The 25352-nt window shown below is 51.2% G+C and overlaps 12 protein-coding genes across 12 annotated transcripts; 5 read left to right on the top strand and 7 right to left on the bottom strand.

The window, feature by feature from the left end:
- Positions 1-399: 399 nt before the first annotated feature.
- Positions 400-1253, top strand: N7471_002957 (uncharacterized protein; the record flags this gene model as incomplete). The annotated part of the gene is made up of 2 exons (XM_057275677.1): positions 400-883; positions 961-1253. The coding sequence occupies 2 exons, from the start codon at positions 400-402 to the stop codon at positions 1251-1253; spliced, it is 777 nt and encodes a 258-aa protein (XP_057140315.1).
- Positions 1254-1765: 512 nt separating this feature from the next.
- On the bottom strand, positions 1766-3010 carry N7471_002956 (cyclic nucleotide-binding domain-containing protein; the record flags this gene model as incomplete). The annotated part of the gene is made up of 1 exon (XM_057275676.1): positions 1766-3010. One exon carries the CDS (start codon positions 3008-3010, stop codon positions 1766-1768), a length of 1245 nt encoding a protein of 414 aa, XP_057140314.1.
- Positions 3011-4342: 1332 nt separating this feature from the next.
- On the top strand, positions 4343-6080 carry N7471_002955 (carbohydrate-binding module family 48 protein; the record flags this gene model as incomplete). Its single annotated transcript, XM_057275675.1, has 3 exons — positions 4343-4365; positions 4465-4597; positions 4809-6080. The coding sequence occupies 3 exons, from the start codon at positions 4343-4345 to the stop codon at positions 6078-6080; spliced, it is 1428 nt and encodes a 475-aa protein (XP_057140313.1).
- Positions 6081-6714: 634 nt separating this feature from the next.
- Positions 6715-7884, top strand: N7471_002954 (ELL-associated factor; the record flags this gene model as incomplete). Its single annotated transcript, XM_057275674.1, has 1 exon — positions 6715-7884. One exon carries the CDS (start codon positions 6715-6717, stop codon positions 7882-7884), a length of 1170 nt encoding a protein of 389 aa, XP_057140312.1.
- Positions 7885-8512: 628 nt separating this feature from the next.
- N7471_002953 (uncharacterized protein) lies at positions 8513-10009 on the top strand (the record flags this gene model as incomplete). Its single annotated transcript, XM_057275673.1, has 1 exon — positions 8513-10009. The coding sequence occupies one exon, from the start codon at positions 8513-8515 to the stop codon at positions 10007-10009; it is 1497 nt and encodes a 498-aa protein (XP_057140311.1).
- Positions 10010-10562: 553 nt separating this feature from the next.
- N7471_002952 (AGC family serine/threonine-protein kinase) lies at positions 10563-12290 on the bottom strand (the record flags this gene model as incomplete). The annotated part of the gene is made up of 1 exon (XM_057275672.1): positions 10563-12290. One exon carries the CDS (start codon positions 12288-12290, stop codon positions 10563-10565), a length of 1728 nt encoding a protein of 575 aa, XP_057140310.1.
- Positions 12291-12745: 455 nt separating this feature from the next.
- Positions 12746-12958, bottom strand: N7471_002951 (uncharacterized protein; the record flags this gene model as incomplete). The annotated part of the gene is made up of 1 exon (XM_057275671.1): positions 12746-12958. The coding sequence occupies one exon, from the start codon at positions 12956-12958 to the stop codon at positions 12746-12748; it is 213 nt and encodes a 70-aa protein (XP_057140309.1).
- A 409-nt stretch (positions 12959-13367) lies between these two features.
- On the bottom strand, positions 13368-14391 carry N7471_002950 (dihydroneopterin aldolase family protein; the record flags this gene model as incomplete). Its single annotated transcript, XM_057275670.1, has 2 exons — positions 13368-13550; positions 13630-14391. 2 exons carry the CDS (start codon positions 14389-14391, stop codon positions 13368-13370), a joined length of 945 nt encoding a protein of 314 aa, XP_057140308.1.
- A 778-nt stretch (positions 14392-15169) lies between these two features.
- Positions 15170-17001, bottom strand: N7471_002949 (uncharacterized protein; the record flags this gene model as incomplete). Its single annotated transcript, XM_057275669.1, has 6 exons — positions 15170-15562; positions 15617-15713; positions 15772-15845; positions 16247-16467; positions 16532-16660; positions 16950-17001. 6 exons carry the CDS (start codon positions 16999-17001, stop codon positions 15170-15172), a joined length of 966 nt encoding a protein of 321 aa, XP_057140307.1.
- Positions 17002-17680: 679 nt separating this feature from the next.
- Positions 17681-19712, bottom strand: N7471_002948 (electron-transferring-flavoprotein dehydrogenase; the record flags this gene model as incomplete). Its single annotated transcript, XM_057275668.1, has 3 exons — positions 17681-17780; positions 17835-19353; positions 19418-19712. 3 exons carry the CDS (start codon positions 19710-19712, stop codon positions 17681-17683), a joined length of 1914 nt encoding a protein of 637 aa, XP_057140306.1.
- Positions 19713-22061: 2349 nt separating this feature from the next.
- N7471_002947 (TBP family protein) lies at positions 22062-23057 on the top strand (the record flags this gene model as incomplete). The annotated part of the gene is made up of 4 exons (XM_057275667.1): positions 22062-22339; positions 22401-22488; positions 22570-22984; positions 23041-23057. 4 exons carry the CDS (start codon positions 22062-22064, stop codon positions 23055-23057), a joined length of 798 nt encoding a protein of 265 aa, XP_057140305.1.
- Positions 23058-23647: 590 nt separating this feature from the next.
- N7471_002946 (NAD(P)/FAD-dependent oxidoreductase) lies at positions 23648-25153 on the bottom strand (the record flags this gene model as incomplete). The annotated part of the gene is made up of 3 exons (XM_057275666.1): positions 23648-23939; positions 24012-24993; positions 25105-25153. 3 exons carry the CDS (start codon positions 25151-25153, stop codon positions 23648-23650), a joined length of 1323 nt encoding a protein of 440 aa, XP_057140304.1.
- Between the last annotated feature and the right edge of the window lie 199 nt (positions 25154-25352).

The raw sequence follows: 25352 nt of genomic DNA, 5'->3' as shown, positions 1-25352 counted from the left end.
TATGCTTCTATGCAATTGACCTCTTGTTTAATCCTATAATCTCATATTGCCTTGGCCTACTGTCTAGTTGTCTAAGGTGGAGTCGACCCCTCTGATATTCGGTGGCTTGCCTCCATTACCTAGGTACTTGAGATGAGGGGAAGCCGTGATAGTAGTAATAATAGGTATTTTAGGCGAATACAATTGATATCGAGTCTCAAAGTCCGTGTGTATGCAAGGGGTGTACGATGCATAGTATACATATTCTGGGGAAGCGGAGTATATATACATAGAAAACGAATTAGCCTTGTCTATACCATCTGGGATCATCTTATCGCGATAAAAAAACGCCAACCTAGACCCTTCTACCTCAACCTATATCTTCACCCTACACCTACACCTACTCAAACAAGAACCAAAATGGCCCCAAAATTTAAAAAACCCGATCCAAAACCCCAACCAAAAACAACAACTCCAAACTGGCCTCCCCTCCGCCCCCTCCTCCCCGCCGCCGATCTAACCCTGACCCCCCTCCTCACCGACCAAATCTACCTAATCCGCAACTTCCTCTCAGGCACTCTGTGCAAAACCTACGCCTCATTCCTCGCCTCACTACCACTAACAACAACACCGGGAGCCCCAAAGAAAGACAAGGCATTACGCGTCAACGACCGGTTCCAGATCGACGATGCGCGGTTTGCGGAGATGCTGTGGAGCACGACGGCGCTGAAGGAGCTCGTCACGACGCGCTTTGAAGAAGACGAGTACGGGTATGACCAGGACGCGGAGGATGACAGTGCTCTCGCCGAACGCGCACGTCAACTCTGGGGCGGGGACCCGTTGGGGTTGAATCCTAATATTCGCATTTATCGATACTCTGCGGGGCAGTTTTTCGGACAACATTGTAAGAAGCTCTTTATCCTGGATTGTATAAGGACTTTTCGTACACCCAAGCAAACTAATCTAACATCGCAATCGCAGACGACGACGCCAACAACATAACCCTCCCCCCACCAAACTTGCGCTCAAAAGCAACAGCCGCACGAACAACCTGGACCCTCCTGGTTTACCTGACGTCCTGCACAGGCGGCGAAACAATCTTCTACCCGGAGCCGACGCGCGCGAACCGCAATCCGGAGCCGATAGCTGTTGCGCCGGAGGTTGGGATGGCGCTGTTGCATCGACATGGAGATCATTGTATGATACATGAGGGGGCTGAGGTAACTGGTGGGGAGAAGTGGGTTTTGAGGAGTGATTTGGTTGTTCCGAGGTGATATATACATGTACTGGTGTGGATTGCATTTGGGAGTTACAAGGTTGTAGGCGAGGTGCAGTACCTCTGGACATATGGAACATAGCATAATCGTAGTGGGCGGGTTCCTACGCGACTCGACTTGGAGTTTGGGGTATATAGACATGCATATGGGAATTGTGGGAAATGGAACACAAGTTCTAATCATTCTGCTGGATAATACCTAAGTATTGGAGGGTCCGAGTGAATTAACACAGTAGCAAATGGATAATATGAACAAGGACGAAAGTAGGTCCTTGTCACAGCACGCATAAAAGAGACAGGAGTTGTAGATACAAGTCAGATAGTCGTAAAGAGTGGAAAATTTGCTGGGAACGAGGAGATGGGAGACAAATAATGAACATGGAAAAAAAGGTAGATCATCAGTTATTGGGATAGCAGGTGAGTGACAGATGACAAGAGAGCTGGATCTCGCCATGAGGAGTCTAATTTCCTGGCTCAAAAAGCTCCCGGATTCAATTTCATTGTATCATATCAGATTGGTTTGGAAACAGGAGACCTCTCCCCGTCCAGATCATACTCGGCCCCTCTCATCATCCCCTCCACGGGACCGAGAAGCCGCTTGAATCCGTCCCGACCCAACCGCGCCACCTTCACATCCGTCTTGGTGGTGATGCTCGCCTGGCGTGGCTTGTCGTCCAGCAAGGCAAGCTCGCCGAAGTAATCACCTCGGCGATAGTTCTTGACTGGCCCGGAGACACCGTTCTTGGTAGCCTCGGCTTCGCCCGACTCCAAAAGGTAGAAAGCATCTCCGGGATCGCCTTCGTGGATGATGGTGGAATTAGCCGGGTACTTGATGGTGTCCAGAGCATCAGCGATCTTCGAGCGCTCGTATGGCTTCAGAGAAGAAAGTAGCGGGACTTCCTCCAGGAAAGCCTCATACATGCGACGGCGTTGGAATGCGGAGTCCATAAGGATGCGGCGGAAGGTGATGCGGTCGAGGGCCCACAAGGTGCTCTTTGGCTCGGTGGAGATCACTGTCGCAGCACGCGGGGCATTGTACATCAGAGCCAGCTCGCCAAAAGATCCTCCGGGTCCAGTGCTGGCGACCTTGTTACCCAAGCCATCGGGGCCAGGCTGCACGGCGCCGGACGGGTGGATATAGATGTCAAAGTTTCCCTTCTCCACGATGTAGAAGTAATCACCGGCGTCACCTTGGGAGATGACCTTGATATCCTTCGCAGGGATGGGTTTCTCAACGAGAGCGTTGAGGACGGTCAAGAATTGATCATCGTCGAGGTGGGAGAAGAGGAAGTTGCTACTGACGGCGCTCTTAAGCCGGGAGGCCTGCTCTTCGGTCTTTGGGTGGTGAGGAGGCGACCAGCTATCCGAGCCAGCTTCAGTGGGATTTAAAGATTCCGCTGAGACAGATGTCCGACGACCAAGCGCGTAGTTGGTAGGGAACCCTTGCTGTGCGGATCGTGCCGGGAGGGGGGCTAGCTCCCCCTCCTGCTCGTCCTCCTCCCCCGCAGTATCCTGGAAGGGACTCCGGCTGAACAACGATCCTCCCGTTTGTGATCCTCTCTCACCGAATGCACTACCTCCAAACAAAGCGGTGCCCGGTGGCATAGCACTCGAGTTAGACTGTCGGAAAGTCAGGTTTGTTGGTGACGTCACCTCGAACTCGTCGTCCTCGGAAATTTTTGGGAAGCCAGCAGATTTGTCGCCAGCTCTGGTGTTGATGACCGGGGTCACGTCCGGAGCAGAGTTCTGTGCCATGAGGGCGTTGGGGGGTTGAGGGCCTGGGAGGCCGCAACTCCGGGGTTGAAGCTGAGAGGGATGGATGTGGGACGGGCGAAACAGAGATGATATCTGTGGATATTAGAAAGGAATGGATTAAATAGAGAGATTGAGTCGGAAGAGGAAAATGTAGGAAGTGTAGGGAAAAAAAGAAAGTAGAAGAGGTAGAAAGGGTAGAGTAATGAGGAAGCAACGGAGGGGCAGACAGTGGGGGATTATTGGTTGGAGTCTAATTGTAGGGATACTGCATGACCTCGTCTCTCTCTCTTCCTTTTTTTTTCTTTTTTCTTTTTTTCTTTCTTTTCATGTCTCGGAAAGTAAAATGGAATATTGCAAATTAGAAAGAAAACGCAAGTGAAAGCAAGCGAAACCGGGAAATTACCTGTGTCTTTAATAAAAGGAAGCTCAGTCCGGAAGCTGTACAGCTTTATAAAAAAGCGGGAAGATCAATTTGAAGACAAAGTTGGGAGATATTGAAATAATGGAGAATTGGAATTGGAAAGATGAGGGGTAGAGACACACTAAAGTTGGTCTGAGCTTCGTCGATCATTGGGTGTTCGAATTTCATTACTACGTACTACTAGTTAGTAGTAGTGTGCTATATGGTACTATGTTGTATCTATTATGTACTATGTATGGAGTACTAACAGTGATCGACTTCCCATACTTAGATGTGGTATAGTAAGATAGTAATTTGTTATAAGATTTAATATCGAGAAAATGACCAAAGCTTTTAAGCCCCGTCTTCTAAACGTCTTCTAGAATTACAAACTCGCCACTTTAGTGGCGGGAACCTTAGAAGGTTCCCAGGTCACCTATGTCATAGACTCGTTTGCAAATGTCACCTTATAGGTTTTTATGGTGGAGAAAACACCTGCAGAACCGCAAAATCCAGGAAACTTTAAAGCTTCAGATGTTCCATGTTAATCCCTGTGGAACGGTAATTCCAAAAAGTTATAATATAATGGTTTAATATTGCTGCCATAGCATAGCTGTAAGCTAGATATAAGCTACTCCTTAGGTAGTAATTACTTGGCCATATAAACCCTAAACGGAAAGTCTAGATCGGGCGCATAGACCCGGTCACAGCCACGGTTCGCCCCCAGCCCCTTGATATATGGCAATATCTACTACTGATGTTGCATAAGGAGAAGCAGAAAATTATATAGCGCTAAGTCCTCTCCAGGGTCAGGCACTGGTCTGTGTCACCCCCCACTGATTTAGTATTCACTAGGGCCTTTTTCCCTATCTTCTTTCCAAAACTATCTCTGTTTTCCACTTTTTCTCTTCAACTTGTGTGTTGGAATCAATATGGGTACTTTTACATTTCAATGGTGAGTCAAGCTTCCAACAGGACCCCCCTACTTAGGGATCTCGGTATCTCGGCATCTCTCGACATCCTCGTGGTACAATGCTGAGACGGTTACTTGCAGGCCTCACAATGCGAGCGAGGTGTTCGTTACAGGCACTTTCGATGATTGGGGTAAGACGGTGAAACTGGACCGGGTGGGCGATATTTTTGTCAAGGAAGTGACTATATCTCCCGTACAAAAAGTCCACTACAAGGTATGGACATCCTTTTTTTTTTTCTCGCACCTTCCTTTTACGCCTTTGCCTTTTTCCCCTCTGTAGATTGGATGGCGGTGAGCCTTAGGCAACAGGGCTCTTCCACTGACGTCACCTGTACCGCTTTCCATTTATAAAGTCGCAACTTCCCGGAATCCCCAAGGTTCCAAGATTCCATTGTCTAGTTCCTCGCTGACTGAAAAATAAAAAGTTTGTTGTCGACGGTATTTGGACTACAAATCCCGACGTACGTGAAGAAGAAGACGGGCATAACAACATCAACAACGTGCTTCTACCTGAAGAGATCAAGGACGCCGACTTCGCCCCCACTATGTCTGGCGTGACCCCTGATTCTACAACCGCGGCTCTCGCTGCTAACGTTCCCAAGGAGCCCAATGGGGATCTACCTGGTAGCTTCCCAGAGACTCCGGGACAGGAATCCGAACAGACCTTTTCCGTGGATCCCATCCCAGCTTCGGGAGGTTATGGCAACCCCGTCAACCTGAACCCAGGCGACGAAGTCCCTCATCACAGCACCATCCACAACAAAACTGTTGACTCGGCTGTCACTTTGGACAAAGAGTCATATGAGAAGGGCCAAACTCTCCCTCTTGGCGCTGGGACCCAGACCACCGACACTAACGCTGACGCTTCCGCATTTACCCTTCCCCCAGTCACGAACAACATGATTCCTGAATCCAGTCTTCCGATCGGTGGACCCGCGCAACGCGCCGCATCCAGTGAGACCGAGCCGGTTTATACCGGAGGTCCGGCGCAGCAGGCAGCGATGACCGATCCAGGATACCACATCCAGTCCGCTGGCCCCAACTCAACCACGGCAGCACTAGCTGCTGGCGTGCCGCTGGAGTCAAAGGGCAAGCAGACCAACGGCGACAAGCCCGTTGACGAGGTCCCTCAAGTGGTGAAGGACTCGTTGGCCGAGGCCCACAAGGACCCGGAGGCTGCTGCGAACCGTGAAGCAGTCGAAGAGAAGCATGCTACCGAGGAGGAACTGCACAAGAAGATCCCCGTTGAAGAGTCCGCGGGGGCTCCGGCGCCTACTGTCACTGCGGCCACCCAGGCCATTGCGCCCCATCTCACCGTTGCTAGTGGTGTAGACTCGGCCGATGTGTCGCCGCTTTCGACCCCTCCGCTTGACCGCAGTTTTGCTGCTGCTACCCCATCTTCAGCCCTGAAAAACGCTGAGTCCACTGGACCGACTGTCACAACTGGCCTTGAGAGCACCCCCACTGTCGAAACCTCGACTGCCGAAACCACGGCTCCCAAAACTGCGGAACCTGCAGGCGTCTCTGCTGCGACGGGAGTTGAGTCTGCTCATACACCTGCTACTCCGACCGCAAAGTCCACAGAGCAGCCTTCCAAACAGTCCCAGAGCACTGAAGGTGGTTCAACTACTGGTGAGAAGAAGAAGAAACACCGCCTGAGTGGCTTTTTCGGCAAGCTCAAGGAGAAGCTTAAATAAGCGACTCAGAAATGTCAAATTTCATTGGAATCTGTTTTTTGATTCCAGTCCTGGGTGGTATAGTCTTGTCAAAGCTGACAGATATCCCATGCTTTTTCTCTGATGTCTCGCGTTCTTTGTTTCTGGATACCTCCTCCTGCCCTGCTTTACTGCATTGTATTCCTGCAAGCCGCTTTTTTGTTTATGCCTCGGCTAGTAATTATCGTCTAATGGAAGTACCTTGCTTTATGTGTTCATTCTTTGGTTGTTTAATATCGTACTTATACATCTGTGCCGAAGTCGGACCCAAACCCTCACTGCGTAAAATGTAGTACAGAACTCGGAGTATAAGCATGTTGATTCGACATGGAACATGAAACATGAGATCATAAGACCCAATCTCAATAGAATCTTAGAAAATAACTAAGAATTAAGAGTTAAGAATTAAGAACTAAGAAAGTAGGTAAAGAATCCAAGAATTCTATAAACTGCCCTTGTCATCTGAGTGGGGAGGCCGTTTCCTAATTCCGGTCTTCTCCACCTCAACCTTTCCCCGACTTTGGGGATTTCCAATCTTCCTTTTCCTTTTCCTTCTCCTCTGCATTGTACAAACCACTTTGATTTTGGGGGTCTCTTCACTACCGTGAGCACAAATATGGCCACCCCCACATTGTCCGCCATGATCGACCCGACAAAGCAGGCCGAATACCCAATTGTGCTGGGGGAGAGGCTTGCTCGAAACTCAAACACGAGCCGACTGATCAACGTCAACTACAACCACAAATCCAAGTCCGCCACCTCACAACAACGGTCGACCATAACTCACTCCCGATCGGCCGACCTCTACGACCTCGCCGTTACTGATAAGGCCCCGAACGCCGATCAAACATTGACCTATTCATACAAAGGCAGCGAGGACCCGTCGGCTGAGCGAAGCCTGGTTCTGATCTTCGACCCGGAGCGCAAGGTCTTTGTTTTAGAGCCGGTCTCGACAACCTTGAACTTTAATCTACGGTCGGCTCCAGGAAAGACGGAAAAGCAAGTCCGCGAGCAATACGAACAACTACAGATAAAGGAAGAGGATGAACCAGCTACCTCGGGCGAAGACCGGCACGGAGGGAGCACCAGCGAGGATGAGGGACCGGCCGACGATAGCAATCCTTATGACTTCCGACATTTCCTCCCGAAGAATCGCCGAGATGACAAGCCACCCTCAGGCCACAGCACCCCAGAACTTGCCACCAGCAGGGCCAGCACCCCTTTGATGCCGGCTGCCAAACCCGCGCCTAGACCTGCACCTCGACCCACAACACAAACAAACCCACTACGACAGAAGAAACCACCAGCAAAAGCACCAGCCAAAGTACACCCGCCCGCGAAGCCAAGGGAGCCTGTCAGCTATCCCGACCCGCCTGAACATGAGGACTCTCGCTCGTCGCCGTCCGATGCAGGCACGGGATCACAACAAGCCGGGCAGTCTCCCGGCTCGAACATCATTGTCGACGGAGATCTCATTATTGATATGGGATCTCCACCTCCGCGCCCACTCGTGGACCGGACTTACTTCTCGGCTAATAATACCCCAGCAGATGACGATGGGGACGAAGACATTGGGGAGTTTAGTCTGCCCTCCCCGGTCGGCAATACAGACACGGCTACTCAAGAGGACGAAGTGGAAGATGATGATGCTTTGGCGGCAGAGATGGAAGCCGCTTTTGAACAAAGTGCGCGTGAAGAGGAGGCTCAGAGGCACCATTACACTCAACCCACTACCAGGCAATATGTTCCCAGTGATGATGAGAGCGAGGTCAGTGAGGAGGAGTAAATGCCTGTTTGACTTTTTTGTTTATTGCATCTATCAGCGTGGCGCCTGGACGGACTTTGATTCCAAAGTACTAGATACCAATTGTAATTGTTATAGCGATTGTTTCAAGGAGTGTAATTGCATGACAATGACCATTTTAATTTACATGAAAGTTTATTAAACTTGTACTTCTTCCCTCTATGGATACAATATAATGGCTGTTCATTGTCATACTCGCGTCTCTAACATTGTGGCGGATAAATAGTTCCTCTCGGAAAAGCCATTTTCCGACCAAAAGCTTCCCTTGTGAACTGCGTCAATACGGAGATCCTTGCCGCCTTGCAGGTTATATGATAGTGCTCGATATCTAGGCAGCGCTCTGTTGTTTATATATTGCTTATCCCTGACCTCTCTTCTCCAATTCTCCGATCATCTCCCGCCGTGCACTCTCATCTCCGCGATGCGATAGAAAGCTCCGCCATGCTAGATTTGGCCTAACGACTGTGACGTTTGGAACGATAACGATTATTGTTAACCACTCGCGCGAGCTATTCCTTATCAGGCGCGCCGGATGCGCTTCATCTCTGTCGCCATTGTGTGAACAACCTCTCGATCTCATTCGTCTTTCCCTTCTTCACTTCGCACGGCCATGGCTTCCTCGGCACCGCCGAAGCGACGAATCCCCGGCCTACCGAATCCGGTATTGGAAGCAGAGCAGCAAAAATGGTTATTCACCGAGGAAGAATTCGAGCGCACGCCATCGCGCATTGATAAGATCGAACGCGGGAAGGAGGACTACATCCGGCACCGTGCAGTCGAGTTTATCTGGCAAGTGAGCGTGATGTTGAAGATGCCCCCGCAAACCTCAATGACCGCCACGGTGTACATGCACCGTTTCCTCATGCGCTATTCGTTGATGGGTCAATATCCAGAGATGGGGTCGGACCTGATGCACCCGAAGGTGATCGCCGCGGTGGCCCTGTTCGTCGCGTTCAAGGTGGACGAGGCCATGCGCCGCATGAAAGACTTCGTCATCGCATGCTGCCGCGTCGCCATGAAGCAGCCGAACCTGATTGTCGACGAGCAGTCCAAGGATTACTGGAAATGGCGAGACCTGATCCTGCAGAACGAGAGCGTCATGCTTGAATACCTCTGCTTTGACCTACAGGTCGAGTCCCCCTACCGCATCCTCTGGGACTACTCGGTCTTCCTAGGCGTCGGCGACAACAGGGCTTTGCGACACTCTACCTACTCCTTCCTCAACGACTCAACCTACACCGTCCTCTGCCTCCAATTCCCTCCCCGCGTCATCGCCGCCGCGGCCCTGTACGCCGCAGCCCGCCACTGCAAAATCGCCTTCCCTGACGACGCCGAAGGCCGACCCTGGTGGGAGCAGATCGACGTCCGCCTCGACGACCTCATCCGCGCCTGCACCTTCATCGTCAAGATCTACGAGCGTGTCCAGCAAAGCCTATCTAAGGGCTACCCGGAATTCTCGCTTTCAGACTCAACCTCCCACCCCAACGACCCAACCCGCATCTTCGACACCGATCCCACAAAATCCGCCTCAGAGCAACAATCCATCCCCACCCCTCCAACCCTCACCGTTACCTCAGACACGGCTTCAAATGGCCGCAAACGCTCGCGCGAACCCGAATCTCACTCCAACACACAACCACACCCACCCTCCCCACAAAATAAACCCTCTTCTACCCTCAACGGGAACGGTGACCACAATCGATCCCCTAAGCGCCAGCGAACCATAACCCCCTCCAACGAAGCGAACCACCCAACCGACCAAATAACAAACCCTCCAGCCCCCTCCCGTCCGCGCGTCCCCGCAGCCGCCTTATCCCAAACAAAAGCCACGCCTCAATTCAACTCCCTGTCAATCACGGGGGATAAGCCGGGACAGGCACCGGGATCATCCGCACAGCCCCCTCCGAAAGAAGAGTCCAGCGCCGAGGAAGGCGAAATCCATGAAAAACAACATGTGATTCCAGTCGGGCATCTCGGGCATCCTCCTCGGCATAATCCCCCGCCCACGGCGGATGTGGATTATCGGAGTAAACTAGATTCCGAGAAAGAGGAGGGCGAGGCTGATGATGATGATGGTCGTGCTGGAAGTGAAGAAGGCGAGATCTAGATTCCGAGATCTATACATTTGGGTTTCATCAGGTCGCTGTTGGGGAAGTATGGCCTTGGGGATACTATTTATGAGTGAGAATGAAATCCACGGAGAATGAACTTTCTCTTTTTTGCTTATCTACCAAGCTTTGCTGTACTTTTGTTCTGCGTCCTGATTTAATGGGGCTGTAGACGAAGTATTTTATGAATAGCTTCCAATGTCAAAAATGTAAGATTCAATCCCAGTTTTCCAGGTCCAGATGTGTATGCGTGTATTTTCTTACTCCAAATAAACGAGAAAAAGGAAGAAAACTCCTAATAGATATGCGATGCGAAAGTACCACTGATTGCGTTCAGATGATGCTTTTTTCAATCTTGTATTGCTTCAAATGTTCAGAACAAGACAACCAACTCAACAGGAAAACGATCCTAAGCCATATGTGTAATGCATGACATGCAATTCAATGTACGAAAACCGACACACCGGGACGCCTGCGAAATGTGCATTCTCTTCGTTCTCCCTTTCGTCTTCTTCCTTCTCAATTCCACCGGTCAAATCCTCGCATCTCAATTCAATATCCAGCAGTCATAACCCCCAACCCATGATCCAGCAAGCTGCTGGAAGCAACATAGCTAAACCCACCGAACGGATTACTCTCAGCACCAACGTCTTCGCCATCCGAGCCCTTGCCAGCCGGGAAATCCTGTCCCTTCCCATAGTACTCATCAAAGCCGGCGGCAGTGACCGTCGGGCTAAGTGCGAGGTGGGTGAAATCGACGGAGAAGTTCTCGGCGAGAGCGGGGTCCGTGACGACCGGCTGGATAGGCGGGTCGAGTTCACGGCGCTCAAGGGCAGCCCAGTCGATTTTGCGGAAGAAGCGATGCTTCTTGATTGTCTGCAGGTCCTTCTGCATATGGTAGCCGAGACGCTTGGAGGGTTCTTTACGGAGAAGACGGGTGAGGAGATCCTTTGCGTCGGGACCCAGGAAGTAGGGGAGCATGAGCTTTTGCTTGACGATCTTCTCTTGCAGCTTTGCGTGGTTGTTTCCGCGGAATGGGGGTGAGCCGGTGAGAAGGTCGTAGCCCAGTGCGCCGAGGGACCACCAGTCGCATGCTTTGCCGTATGGCTTGCCTTGGATCACTTCCGGCGCCATGTAGTCGATTGTGCCGAGGAGGGAGTTGCACCGGTCGTCGTCGCTGAGCGCGATCTTGCTGAGTCCGAAATCGGTTAGGAGGAGGTGGCCTTGTGCGTCTAGGAGGCAGTTCTCGGGCTTCAGGTCGCGGTAGAGAACGCCGATGTCTTGGTGTAGGTGTGCTAGCGCAAGTACCATCTCTGCCATGTAGAAGGCTGCCGCGTCTTCTTCGAACATGCGTTCCATGGCTAGGTGGTGGAAGAGTTCGCCGCCTTGCGCATACTCCAGGATCAAGTAGAGCTTCTCGTGGTCTTGGAAGGCATAGAATAGCTTGACGACAAAGGGGTGGCGGTTGACACTTTCCAGGATTGTGCGCTCTGTCTTAGTCTGCTCAACTAACTTTTTGTGGACAGTGAGGGAAGCCTTGCGGAATTGTTTCTGAGCGTAGAGCTTGCCCGTGACGACGTGGCGCACCAGCAACACAGTTCCGAATGAGCCCTTGCCCAGACAGAGGAGAGGCACGAAGTCCTCCGCTGTCATCTTGCGGCACAGTTGACTGCGCAACTCTGAATTCATGCCAGGGACGTCCGCGTTGCGATCGTCCAGTGTCTCTGGTTGCACTGCGTCGGAACTAATAAAATCCTGATCCAGAGGGATTTCATAGCTGGTCAAGATCTCAGTCTGGTCGCTGTCGGAGTAAACACTGGCAACACTGGGGGTCTGGGAGATAAGTCCGCTGCCAGTGTTGTCAGAGAGATTCAGAGTGTTGAGTTGAAGCTTCAATGCGCTGACCCCATGGCCTGTGGACGCCTGTACCTGTGGGCTGGCGCCATCAAGCGCAGTGGGAGGTCGAGAGGGTGTACGTGAGCTCGCAGCGGAGAAGTCCGATTCCTCGTCGCCGGATGCCAGAGGGGTGAAACCGCGAACGGTTGCGCATGCCGGCCCGAATTGGTTCTTCTTCTTCTTCCGTCGGTGCTTGTTCTCGTTGAGAGTCTTGCTTGCAAACCCATTGAATCCCTTGGTTGCCTGCTCTGGGGGTGACATAGTATCCATGTGTGCATTAGGGCGACGGTGATTGGCTGGGATGTCAATGACGGTCTGTTCGCTATCGGCCTGCGGAGCGAAGACGTCCCCGACCGACAGGTCGTCGGTATTCGAGGAAGGCATTATGCTTTTGTTGTATCACCTGTGATAGCTCCACGAGTGATGCGAGAAACCCCGATGGATTAGGTGAAAGTGCCGGCGATAACCGCAGGGTCGACAATTGACCTTTGCGCGTTTGTAAAGAATGGTAGCAAGGTATTCAGAATACCTATCTCGCAGTCGCTGTTCACATAGAGACACCCAGTTAGCTTTGAACGCCTCGATCTTGGATTATCAACTGTAAAGAATGTGTAGAGGGGTATGTGAGGGTTTTCACGCCCCCACTAATTATCGCCAAGGTAAAACGTAAAAGAAATTGAAAATAAAATAAAATAAATAAAAATAGCAAATGAAAGGCAGCGTAAAGAGACGTACTTCAACTTGCGGAATTATTGCACCAAAGCACGGTTTTCCTTCAGTGCCCGAACTAGTCGATAGACCAGCCTTGAATCTCGAGCAGGTTTACCGTCCGCCCTTCTTCAGGACGGACCCGGAACCCCTAGCCAAGTCACCTCGCTGGCCGAGAAGTCGAAGGCCAAGGCGAAAGGAGAAAGCACTGAGTGTGTCGACACCTTGGAAATGCCACGAGCAGGCGAGTCGAGGTTGAGAAGGGATGGATAAGGATCAAGGTTGGCTGGGAAGCCAGTGAGCGAAATCAAAGCGGGCGAAGACGAGGGCACAGATGGGTACATAGAGGATGAAGAGTTTGGCAAATATAGATTAACAGTTTTTCTTCCCCAGGAAGTGAAACAAAGCAAGAAACCTGTGAGATCCCACAGAAAATCGGATTTCAGGCGTAGATCCGGGGGCTGAGCCACTAGTCCCGATTCGGATTTCACGTGTCAGATGCTGACATTAACATGATCATCTTATTGATCGGATTTAGATGTTGATATTCCAAGGTTCTCTTGATATTGTCATGATATTGGATGATATTATAGTCTTTTTGTTTTGACTAGCCCTTGATATATTGCCAAGTGGTTCTACAGATCCACCTGAGACAGCCTGACACAGCCTTAATACTACAGCCACCAACTTGCATATGAGTATCGATCTGCATACTGCAGCCTCCTGTATAACATGAAACCACTTACATGGCACTTAGCGGCTCTCGAAGAAAGCCTTTGAACGAGTAATCTCCACACCAGACCGCTGAACAAAAGCGAGAGCACTTGGCTTCTCCACCTTGACTGTCACACGCTCATTGCCGAAGTCCACAGTCACAATGCGAGCAATGAAAGTAGCCAAAGACTCCACAGACTGGAAATCAGTCTGATCAACCTTCTATAATATCAAAACAAGTCAGCAAATATACCCCCAACAACAAAAGCATCGGTGGAAAAAAAAAAGGATAAACACATACCTCAGCCACAGCCCGCGTCACAGCCTGGTAAGTATCAACAACAGTCGATCCCCAAGCAAGCTGCCCAGGGCCCTGGAACGTAAGACCAACAACAACAGCCTGTTTCTCAAGTCTCTCATGAGGATTCACCCCCAAAATAGCATAGCACCTAATCCCCTCAATCCGGAACTCCTCCTCCAAAACCACCAAATCACGCGCCTCCCCACCCGCCACCTCCTTCCCGAGCGCAATAACACCGCGATACCGGAGCCCCTCATCAGCGCGCAACAAAGCCTTAGGCAAATGCAGCAGGACCTCGCACTCCCCATACGCCGCCGAGATAGGGTTCGGCTGCTTCGCCGCAGTGGCAGCAGACGTAGTCTCCAATAGACCCAGTCCGGCATCCGCGACAACGCCCGCTATCACGCGCGGGTCTTGGCCTAGCCCGCGGCTCTGCATTTCCTCGCGTCGCGTCCCCTCAAGACTGATCAGTCGCTGGGATGGGTGGGATGGGGACGAGATGTTCTCGCCCATGTTGCGTACGTCGCTTTCTAGTCGGCGGAAGAGCTTGCCGTAGTCGAGGGTCAGGGAGACGTTGTCGGTTTCGGCGGCTGTGATTATGGAGGAGTAGGAGAGCTTGAGGGTTGCGGTGCATGGTTGGGATTTTCCCTGGCGGTGCCAGGCTTCTGGGGCGCAGGGGAGGGGGAGCTCGATGTCGCGGAGACGGACGCTGTCGAGGACATCGGGGCGGGGTGGGAGTTGGATGGGTTGGGGGTCGCTCATTGTTGTAACTGTGTTGGTGGTTTGAGGAGAGGAGTTAATGCGAAAGTATGAACAATATTAAATCGAAGGGAAGCTGAGGGGTGAGGTTTTTTTTTGGCGGGGCACCCGTGGGCGGTTGTAGATCATGACGGTAGAACCCACACGGGCATTTCCGCATTTTAGTTTATATTTGTTGCACGATTACGGCTAAATAGAGACATCTGGAGGATGATAGTATCCCATAGGATATTGCATATATTTCCTTTGACTATAAGTGCTAGAATTGAAGTTTGGTTGGGAGCATGACCACAATCCCGATATATATTTTGGCTTCAACATAGTGAATGATACAAGTGAACACAAGTCTTGCACTATTGTCACCCAATCAGCTATTCAAAGGTAGGTCGTGTCGGGATATCAGGGAGCGACGGGATCTCGGGGATGTTACAGGAGAAGAAACAAATTAAAGTAAAGAATTAAGATTTCCAGATGCTAACACACACAATAGTCCAGGATGGACAGGAAAAACCATAGGGCGATATCCGTTTAGCCTCCAGCCACCCCGAAGTTACTAGGGAAGAAAGAAATGATTGAGAACTCGCGCTTTCCAGTCGCCAGGAAGATAGAAAAGCACCCGGCCGCGAGAACACGCTGAACGAAACCTCGGCAGGTGAAAAAAGATCATGACACCATGAAATCAGTATGAGACGTTGCGGGTATTTGGCGAAGGAGGTCAACAAAAATGATGGTAGAACGGAATAATATGCAGTAAATCCAATCAACGAAGACCCGACGCCATCTACCAGTAGCGAGGACGGTCGTAAGGCACATACTCGCCTCTCGGCGGAGAGCGAGGACGACCATAACCCCGGGCAGCTAGGTAGGGATCATCATAGTGGCGGGGAGGTGGGGGAGGCCGGGCCTCATAGGGGTCCTCGTAAGGACGACGTGGGGGTGGGTAGTCTTCCATCCGAGGGCGAGGGGGAGTCCGGCGGGCATAGCCATCCCGTTCATAGTAGGGGTCGCGGCGGATAGGAATCGGCGACCGCTCACGGTAGTGCTCCCGAGGACTGTAGCCACGTGGGGGAGGGATCCGGCGGTCGTACTCCTCCATGGTGGCAGGGTAAGGGCGACGTGGTGGGGAACGAGACCGGTATGGGTCACGAACGGGGCGTTCCTCAAAGTTCTGAATCTGGGAGTTGGTGAGAGGGGGTTCCTCCAGGTCCGAGCCAGGTTGGGCGCTTACATCGGCGACACAAGATACGACGGAGCCCTTGAACTCTCGCTGGTCCAGTTTCTCCACGGCGGTTTTCAGGTCGTTGGCGGTTTCAAATTCAACAAACCTTGGTCAAATGTCAATGGATTGGAAGGGTTTCGTGCGGAATACAATGGTTCACCCACCCTTTGCCCTGCTCGCGGCCAGTCTCAGAGTAAACAACGTCCAGTCCAGACTGACGGGCGAAGTCTTTCAAGTCCTATTTAATGCATGGTGAGTCCAGGTCCAGGAAAGGTAAGGTGTCCGGCAAATGTGGTGATAGAAAATGTAAGCACTCCATGTCCAGTCCGAGGAGGTGTATCCAGAATGGCCATCTTATATCGGCATCCAAAAGTCCCAGGAAAGGTTCCATGGGATCTGACAACAGTGAGTATGCAGGGATCAAGGAGCAATTCTCAAATCTCAAGATAAAAGAAAAAGCCATAGAAGCATTTCTCAGTTACCAGGAGAGGAGTGCTAATGGGTTAGTACTCCAGGATCTTTGGCTCAACCGATGGCCTCGAGGACAATGGACTGGAAGCATGTGTGGGCTGAGTAGAGAGACGGGTTTGAGGAATCTACGTCAGGGACTCCGGGAAGGAATGGACTTGGGCTGCTAACCTGCCAACTTGTTTCTGGAAGACCGGAAATCTGCATGCGGAACATAGTGCGACGTGGACGAGGGAGAGCATTGCGGTCTGGCGGTCCCGGGAAGGCCTCCTTGCGGCGAGGACCGCGCGCAAACTGCACGGTGAGTCGCTCGCCTTTGAAGTCACTGCCATCTGTGGTATTGATAAGCGGGAGGTCATTCGGTGGACAAGTCATGGGGGGCATACGGAACGCTGCAGGGAAATAATGTTAGCAAGTCTGCGCGCAAATGAATGGAGTATGGTGAGCTGTTCTTACCGGGCACAATATCTCTGGCATCCAGCTGGTCGTCGTATTCGATGAAGCCGAAACCGTTCATCAACTTGATCTCCGTGATCTTACCGGAGCCATGGCTGCTGAAGTGTTCCTCGATGTCGCTTTTGGTCACTGTGATAAGAAACAGGAAAGAGGTTAGCGTATCACTTCTCAAAGGGTGACCCCAAAAGCACCGGTTAGATAGTCATCCGAGGCGAAGGCTGTTCCATGTGGATAGCTGAAGCTCCTATTTGCTCACCCGGGGAAGGGTGGGCCGAGGGTGGCATTCCACATGAGCATACGAGGGATCAGAGCACACGGGAGACTGGAGACCAGTGAAGCGACCAGATCATGCATGGTGGTGCGTGTGTTCTCCATCTCCAAAGCTCAGGGAAGAGGGACAGGTCAGGTGTCAGCATACCGTTGCGGGGAAGATTCCCAAGATAAAGGCGGGTTGAGGACACTTCAGTCATGGCTGGTCTGGAATAATTGATTGATGGGCGATAATAGAAAGAAATCTGGCAAAAGCGAATTCCAGAGAATATGGAAGAGATCGAAATGGCGGGAATGCAGAGCGAAGTTGTGAACTGCGGTGTTGCTGCAGGAAAGCGTGTAACGTGTAACCCGACAAACGACAAGCGATCAGAGAGCAGATGTACTGCTGCAAAGTAGAGCAGCCAGCCGAACAGCAAACAAATACAAAAGATACAGAAACAGAAGAGCGAGAGGGGGAAGAAAAGAGAGAAAGTACCGTCTGGCGGTGGACGGAGACTAGAAACTTTGGCCGCCTCACTTTTTCTGATCCACGTGGTTCCACCATAGAAAGTACACATGTAGAGAGGGGAAGAGATAATATGAAACATTAAGGGTATTTGTTTACAGTATATATACATAAGAAGATATGTTGAATCAGTATAAATACATAAATAGTTTATAGTTCCTACAAAGGAAGTAAGGCTTATCCCTCGTGGACTCTCTCCACTGTCATTCCACGGTTCTGCCAACCCCATGGGGTCTTTTTTTGGTTCACTTGTTTTGCCTATTTTGGGCATCTATATACATTGGTGAAAACTTTTTCCCTGATATCAAATTATATATCATTCTTTATTAACCCCCCCCTGATTCAAGGCGCCTATACCGAGGTCCATGAGATCATGTCATGATGTACTTGGGCCCCTCTCCACCTTGAGGCGTCTGCCAGTTAATGTCTTGTGTAGGCACCTTGATATCACAAGTCTTGCAGTGAATGCAGCTGGTAAATGGTTAGTATATATCCAAGATCATTCAAATAGAGGTAGACACTTACTTTTGTGAGTTGATCTGGAACCGGACTCCGTCCTTTTTGCTAGGGTCCTCCACATATTCGTAAACGCCTGCAGGACAGAACCGGTTTTCAATACCCTTGTAAACAGGCCACGAGAGGTCCGTGTGTTTATCCAAGTCCTCTACCTGCAGGTGAACCGGTTGGTCTTCTTCGTGGTTGGTGCCGGTCCGGCTCACACTGGTCAAGATATCGAAACTGAGCTCTCCGTCTGGCTTGGGGTAAACGATCTTTTCGTATTCAGAAGCAGGCTTGGTAGCCGCTGCGTCAGTGCCATGGTGGCTGAGAGTCCATGGCACTCGGCCCTTGAACAGGTAGGCCTCCAGACCGGAGTAGAGAAGTCCACCGAAGAAGCCAAGTGGGGTGTTGAATGAGGGCCGGATGTTACGGACCTCGGACAATTCCTTCCAAATGGTTGAATCCCGTAGAGATTTCTCGTAGTCAAACAAGAAGACGGTTCCTTGGTCATCACCCTTAAGCGCCGAGAAGGCAGCCTCGGCGGCTAACATGCCTGATTTCATGGCGGTGTGGGTACCCTTGATTTTCGGGACGTTTAAAAAGCCAGCCGTGTCACCAATCAAGGCACCTCCGGGGAATGCGCACTTGGGGATCGACTGGAAACCACCCTCATTCAGTGCTCGGGCCCCGTAAGAAATGCACTTGCCGCCCTCGAGAACCTCCTTGAACATGGGGTGGTGTTTCATCTTCTGGAATTCTCCGTACGGCGAAAGCCATGGGTTCGGGTAGTCCAATCCTACCACCAGACCGATACTCACCATGTTGTCACCAAAGTGGTACATCCAGGCTCCACCGTAGGTATCCTTAGGAAGAGGGTATCCCATCGAATGGGTAATCTCGCCTGATCGGAACTTCTCGGGCTGAATTTCCCAGACTTCCTTAATTCCAAGACCATATGTCTGGGGCTGGCTGTCTCGTCGAAGATCGTATTTCTTCATCACCTGCTTGGTCAAGCTGCCGTGACAGCCCTCAGCAAGAAGCGTGACGCGGGCATGGAACTCCATTCCTCTCTCGAATGTCTCCTTGGGCTTGCCATCCTGAGCGAGTCCCAGGTCGTTGGTCGCAACGCCCTTGACTGAGCCATCTGCACTATAGACCATCTCGCTGGCTGCGAAACCAGGATAGACCTCCACACCAACCTCTTCCGCACGCTCTCCCAGCCACTTGGTGAGCTCGTTCAGACTGACAATATAGTTCCCCTCGTTGTGCATCTGTGGCGGCGTGGGGAGCGGGTACGAGCCATTCTTCGTCAGGAAACGCATCTTGTCGCCTTTGGCGGGGGTCGCACCCTCAAAGCGCGAGGGGTTGTCCTCGGACAGCCAGTCGGGGAGCAGCTCATTAAGGGCGGTTGGTTGCAAAACGTTTCCGGAGACAATATGGGCGCCCAATTCACCAGCCTTCTCTAGTAGAATAACCCGGAACTCTTCGTTGCCTGCCTCGTTGGCAAGTTGCTTCAAGCGAATCGCGGCGGCGAGACCGGCGGGACCTGCAGTAAACCAAAGCTTAGTTAGGTTGCTTTGGGGAGAAGCAATGCGGCGCAAAGCACGTACCACCACCAACAATGCACACATCCACGTCGTCGGACTCCCGCTCCAATGTGCGAGGATCGAAGCCGCCATTCTCGTCGGTAAAGCGCTTTGACAGCGATTGCGAAAAGGCTCGTGTCTGAGTTGGTGCGGTGAATAATGCCGTTCGCCGAGCTAGACGTCGCCCGGAGGTTGTGAAGGGACTGGCTGAGTGGCGGGCTGGGGTAGCAATGGCGGAGATGGAGGAGGTAGCTCGTGAGAATCGGGAGGATCGAATTTCACGCCTCAATAGAGGCAAAACGGCACCTTTTGATGCCATCGCGATGTGTGAGATTCGGAGATCGGAGGCTGATACCAGGATTACTAGTAGCGACCAGTAATTGGCATAACTAGATCGAAGGGTGAATGCGGAGACTCAGTCTATTTAGGTCGTAGATCCCGAATGTCCCCAGAGTCCTCGAGTACCCGAATTTTGAGTGGAAGTGACAAAACGCCGAAAAACCGCCTACCCTCGGCTCAGCTCTCTCAGCCAATAGGCAACTCGGCGATTATCCAACTTGGAAGCCTGAGGCAGCAATGGATCCCCAAGCGGAAATCGCCGGTCCTGTCACCCGCAGCTGGACTGAACTTGTAGCACCTGGGCATGTTTTCTTGTATAGTATTTCAAAATCTATACTCCGTATGGACTATGGAGTATAATAGTACCTCAATTCTCGTCACATCTAAGCGTTACCTGTTTAATACGATATAGATACTCCGTACTGATCACATGCATCACATGCTTAGCTCACTTGTGATAATGAGAGATGTTCAAATGTTGACATCCGCTCCAGACCTATTGATCTTGCATATCTATGTGCCAGAAAACAACCTTAAATAAGTCGAGTCATACTAATTGCTTCAAGGGCGTCAAAGCCCGATCTGACCAGATCAGACTGCAGTTTCCTGTATCACGTATTATTACTGCATTTCCCGGAATGTGACGATAGCGCCGCTTCGGGTATGGTATTCAGCATACTTATATCATTACCAGCATACCAGCATACTTCTAGAAAATGTAAAAAAACATGCCATGATATGACCTGAGGGTTATGAGGAATAACAAAGTCTCAAGAACCACACTTGGTAAATCTAGGTAGATCCGAAGGTAAATAAATGACCGATCATCGCCAGTTTGCATGCCATGAGATTCATCCAGCCTTGGCGGACGGTGGATCAACGCTGGGCGCCACCGCCTGTTAAGGCAGAATCAAAACGGCCACCTGTCCTAATCAAAATCTCTGGGGAGAGGCACTCGTTTGAAAAGCCAAAAAAAAAAAAGTATAGTCGGATCAATATAAGCTGTGAGCAATATATCTTCCTATCATGAGTTAGTTCACCAACAAAATCCGGTATATTATAGTGATTATAGTGATTCCCCCGTGCGGTGAGGTCAGAGAGGTAGGGAAAGAAACAAGGCAAAAAAATCAGAATTTTTGTTCAGTTGCCATCTGTTAAAGCGGCAAGAGGATAGCGCGTCGTACATGGATTGACCGAGGCTAGTCGATGACGATGATTGGACTGGCATGGGACGGGTGGACTATCAGCTGCAGGAGGAGCGCGGACTGGCAAACCCAGAGCCTGCAACCATGGCGCCGGAGGATAAAGCAAGGGTGTTTGAACCAGTCAGGGGCCAATATAGAGAGATTAGCGGGGTGCGTTGGGCGAATGAAAGTCACTAGCGATGCTGTGGAGCTGTGATTGGCTCGCAAGGTGGTTTCCCAGAGCCGCTAGCGGGCAATGAAGCCAAGGTTGAAGGGAGAAAAGTCTTGCCGCTTTTAGCGCCACCGGCGGCCCAGCCTCCCCTGACCGAGCTGTGACTCAGCACTATATAAAGGCCCAACCTCCCCCCATTTTACGTTGGGAATTTTGTCTCGGTCTTGGCGGATCTTATCTCGGAAATTCACTACTTCCCTCCGCTCCTCTCAAAAAGCCTATTATCAAATCTTGATATCTGCTGGCTTTCTCTTACTAATCAGATCTATCTCACCCAGATCTTTGATTACTCTCTGGAAGACCCTTGATTCTATTTTTTTAGGGGAAAAAAAGGTTTTTTTTGTCCACGGACCTAATTACCTATAGAAGTCGAGCCTCAGGTTTCGCTTCACCACTCTCTCTTTTTTTCAGATCGCGCAGATAGACAATCCCATTTTCCAAGAACAGCGCAAAAAAAGCATTTCGAAAGAAGAAAAAAAAAGTTTGCCGTCCTTCCGTCCATAATATCGCCGTCGCGCCTATCTTGAAAAAACACTTCAGTGTGATTTTTTCTTGATTCGTTCACCAGTCGACTGCGTTGGTTTCGTTGCCTACACTATCTTGTGACTGCCTGTTATTCACGAGAGGTTACGTGCGAACACCTCGTAGGGGGATACATTGAGTTGTCCATCTCCCAGGTAAGAGCCTCCTCCCTTTTCGGTCCTTTGCACCTTCCTTCTCATTGTTCCTTCCCTTGGAGGAAGTTCGTTCCGTTCCAAGGTTGATGGGTTCTCTCCCCTCACATGTTCTTCCCCTTTCCGCTCCTCCGTCGCGCGTCATTCTCTTCTCTCGCGACTTTTCGCGACCCAAGCTCACATCTCTTTTTTATTAGTTCCATCTTTATTTCTTGTCGCCACTCGAGTATTCCATCAAAATGGATTCTCTTACAACCCATCCCTCCAATGCGCAGCAGGCTCGTGCCTTCACTGCTACCTCGTCGCTGTCTTTCCCTGGTGGTGCTGGGGATCTGACCCCTCCCAACTCCGAGAAGGAGGCCATGGCACAGGGCGCACAGGGTGGAAATGGTATTAATGACCAGCAGGCCGGAGGAAATGCCATACATGGCACCGGGGTGACTCCCGCTTCTCCTGCAACCCCCGCCGCGACCCCTGGCGCGACCACCGGAAGCAGTGGCATTGTCCCTACCTTGCAGTGAGTATACTCTGGATGTTTTTCTGGGTGACCAGAATGGCTGAACTAGTTATTCCAAAAGGAACATCGTTGCTACTGTCAACCTTGACTGCCGCCTTGATCTGAAGACCATTGCGCTGCACGCACGCAACGCCGAGTACAACCCAAAGGTATTTATCAACCCTTCCTCACATTGCTCTGATAGGGCGCACATCAGGGTACAATGTGGCTGAACTTGGTTCTCTCCTTAGCGTTTTGCTGCCGTGATCATGCGTATCCGTGAACCTAAGACTACCGCTCTCATCTTTGCCTCTGGCAAGATGGTCGTCACTGGTGCCAAGTCCGAGGATGATTCGAAGCTGGCTTCGCGCAAGTATGCGCGTATTATCCAGAAGCTTGGTTTTAACGCCAAGTTTACCGATTTCAAGATCCAGAATATCGTCGGCTCTTGCGACATCAAGTTCCCCATCCGTCTGGAGGGGTTGGCCTCTCGTCACCACAACTTCAGCTCCTACGAGCCTGAGCTGTTCCCTGGTTTGATCTATCGCATGATGAAGCCCAAGATCGTTCTCTTGATTTTCGTCAGTGGCAAGATTGTCCTGACTGGTGCCAAAGTCCGCGAGGAGATCTACCAGGCTTTCGAGCTGATCTACCCTGTGCTTTCTGGTATGCTGTCTTGCTGGATTCACTTCCATCAAACCTTTACTGACTTATCTTCCCAGATTTCCGCAAGGTCTAAGAAAGCTTCAGAGCAGATCACTTGCTTCTGCATTTCAAACCTGTATTAACATTGCTATTTCCCTTCACGAGCACAGTCGGCTTCGGCCTGTCTGTACCTCGCTTTTCCTTCGGTTCTTACGACTCTTTTCATGCAAGCATAGTTGGGCGTTTTTTTTTTAGCGATTCGGATGATCCCCGGTTTTCCTCATTTCGCGTTCTTCCACACAATTAGATTGCTGCACACCGCAGGGAGGCGGTTGTGCGCCGGTCGATGACTGCCTCGATTTAATCATTTATCGTTCTACGGTTTCATCTGTGGAGGATTGCTTCTATTCCCACGGGCCAAAAAAAAATTAATGGTGACCCAAGGCAGTCTGTTAGATTCAGTTCCGTCCTTGCTTTCCCCATCTTGGGGATGATGGACCGTGATACTACCTTTTGAGTAGTCAATGAAAATCTGAAAAAATTTGCCTATATCCTCGAATAAATCAATGTAGTTCGTAGTTCCAAGCCTTGACCTTTGCTCGCGCTTTATAAATGCCCTTGTACATCCAACCTATCCACTCTTCATGTTATATAGTTGCATCACAAACCACCCAAGTCTACATTCTAAAGCACACTGCTCCGCGAAGCCTTCTTGGTCTTCGCCAGCTCGTCTTTCAAAATCGCTCTCCTCTCCCCAGACCGACTACCATCGCCATCAAAGTCCTCCTCATCCGACACAGCAACCTCGGGCCACGTCCACATCTTACTCAACTCGGAATCAAGTGTGCCCTCCAGCGCATCGACAATCTTGTCTCCAATAACAGGGAAGAACTTGAACCCATGGCCACTACCACCGGTAGCAAGGAAAAGACCTTCATGGTCAGGGTGATAAGAAACAATGAAGTCACCCGTGGGCCTGTTAAACAAAATTAGCACCACCAACCACAACCACCTAACTCGCAGCTGGCAACCAAAGGACTAAACTCACGTATCAGTATACCAACAAACCCTCGTATCAACAAACTCCCTCTCCGCAAACCGCGGCAAAAGCTGCCTCAACGCAACCCGGAACGCATCCTGTCCTTCAAGCGGCACAGGAACCCCCTGCTCAGGCAGACTAACCACCATCGAGCCCGAAGCCCCAGCACCAGGAACCGACACCTCAACCGGATTGCGATACCCATACGCATGCCGCGCGATCTTAAGCAGATTATCCCGGGGCGGTATAATAAAGATCCCCGTCGCGAAGTTCAAAATCGTAGGCAAGCTCTCCAGCTCGCGCTGCTCCTCATCAGAGATCCGCATATAAGCAATCGCCTGTCCGGTTGCAACAGCCCGACCACGCAAGTCCACCAGTTTCGACGTCCACGCGCCAGTCGCCAGCACCACCAGATCTGCCTCGAGGGTCGAGCCATCCGTCAAGACGACACCGGTAGCTTTAGGCTTCGCGCCGTCCGTGCTGTATAGCACACGTTCGACATCGCCGGTGCGGAAGATAACCTTTCCCTCAGCATCGAGGAGGGTCTTAGCATAGCGCACGCTAGCCGCGGCATCAGACCACCCAGACCCCCAGTTCACGTAGCCGCCGGCGACATCGAGGGTCGAGCCGTAGGCCGGGACGACGCTGAGGACGTCCGCTTGGGTAGGGAGGAAGGTGACGTTGTCGCCCTCGATCTGGCGCACGTTGGCATAGCTCTTGCGTGCATACTCTTTGGCGCTGGCGCTGTCTGCTGGGTACACGAGTAGCAGGCCATTTTGCGTGTAGCGGCCGTCGCGGCCCCAGTCTGTGCTGCGCCAGCGGTCGATGGCTGCTGCGGCGAGCTTGGAGTATGCTGTGTTGGCATAGTCGGCCCGCACGATCCGGGATGTGTCGACGGATGAGCCGTGGGGGTTTGGGATTGTTGGTGAGGACTCTACTACTGTTATTTTGGATTCTGGGTGTCTCTTTGACAAGGAGAGGGCGGTGGATACTGGGTTATGTTAGTAGGAGTGTGGAAATTGGTATAAAATATGTAGTGTGACAGTGTAGACCACAGTGTAGACCAGTGCTAGGGCTTCCAAGATTGTTCTTAACAACTCACATCCAAACACACCCCCTCCGACAATTAGAATCTTGGACGGCAATGCCATTTGCAAAAATATGTGTGTGGGTGAACCTTAGAATTGGAGATCCGGGGGATTTCTCCAATTGATAACACTCGAGCCGATAACGGCATTGCTCGTCGGCTTCTGCTCCCGACTTTTCTTCTTCGCTGGGTCGATATCGTTACTCCGATCTATACGGAATAAGATGTGCAATTGATCTCGGGACTTCATTTTGATCAATTCG

Source organism: Penicillium samsonianum, assembly GCF_028829775.1.
Source record: "Penicillium samsonianum strain IBT 33392 chromosome Unknown utg000002l_segment0_segment0, whole genome shotgun sequence".
In the NCBI taxonomy this organism is placed as follows: domain Eukaryota; kingdom Fungi; phylum Ascomycota; class Eurotiomycetes; order Eurotiales; family Aspergillaceae; genus Penicillium; species Penicillium samsonianum.
This window is presented reverse-complemented; position numbering and strand designations above follow the sequence as displayed.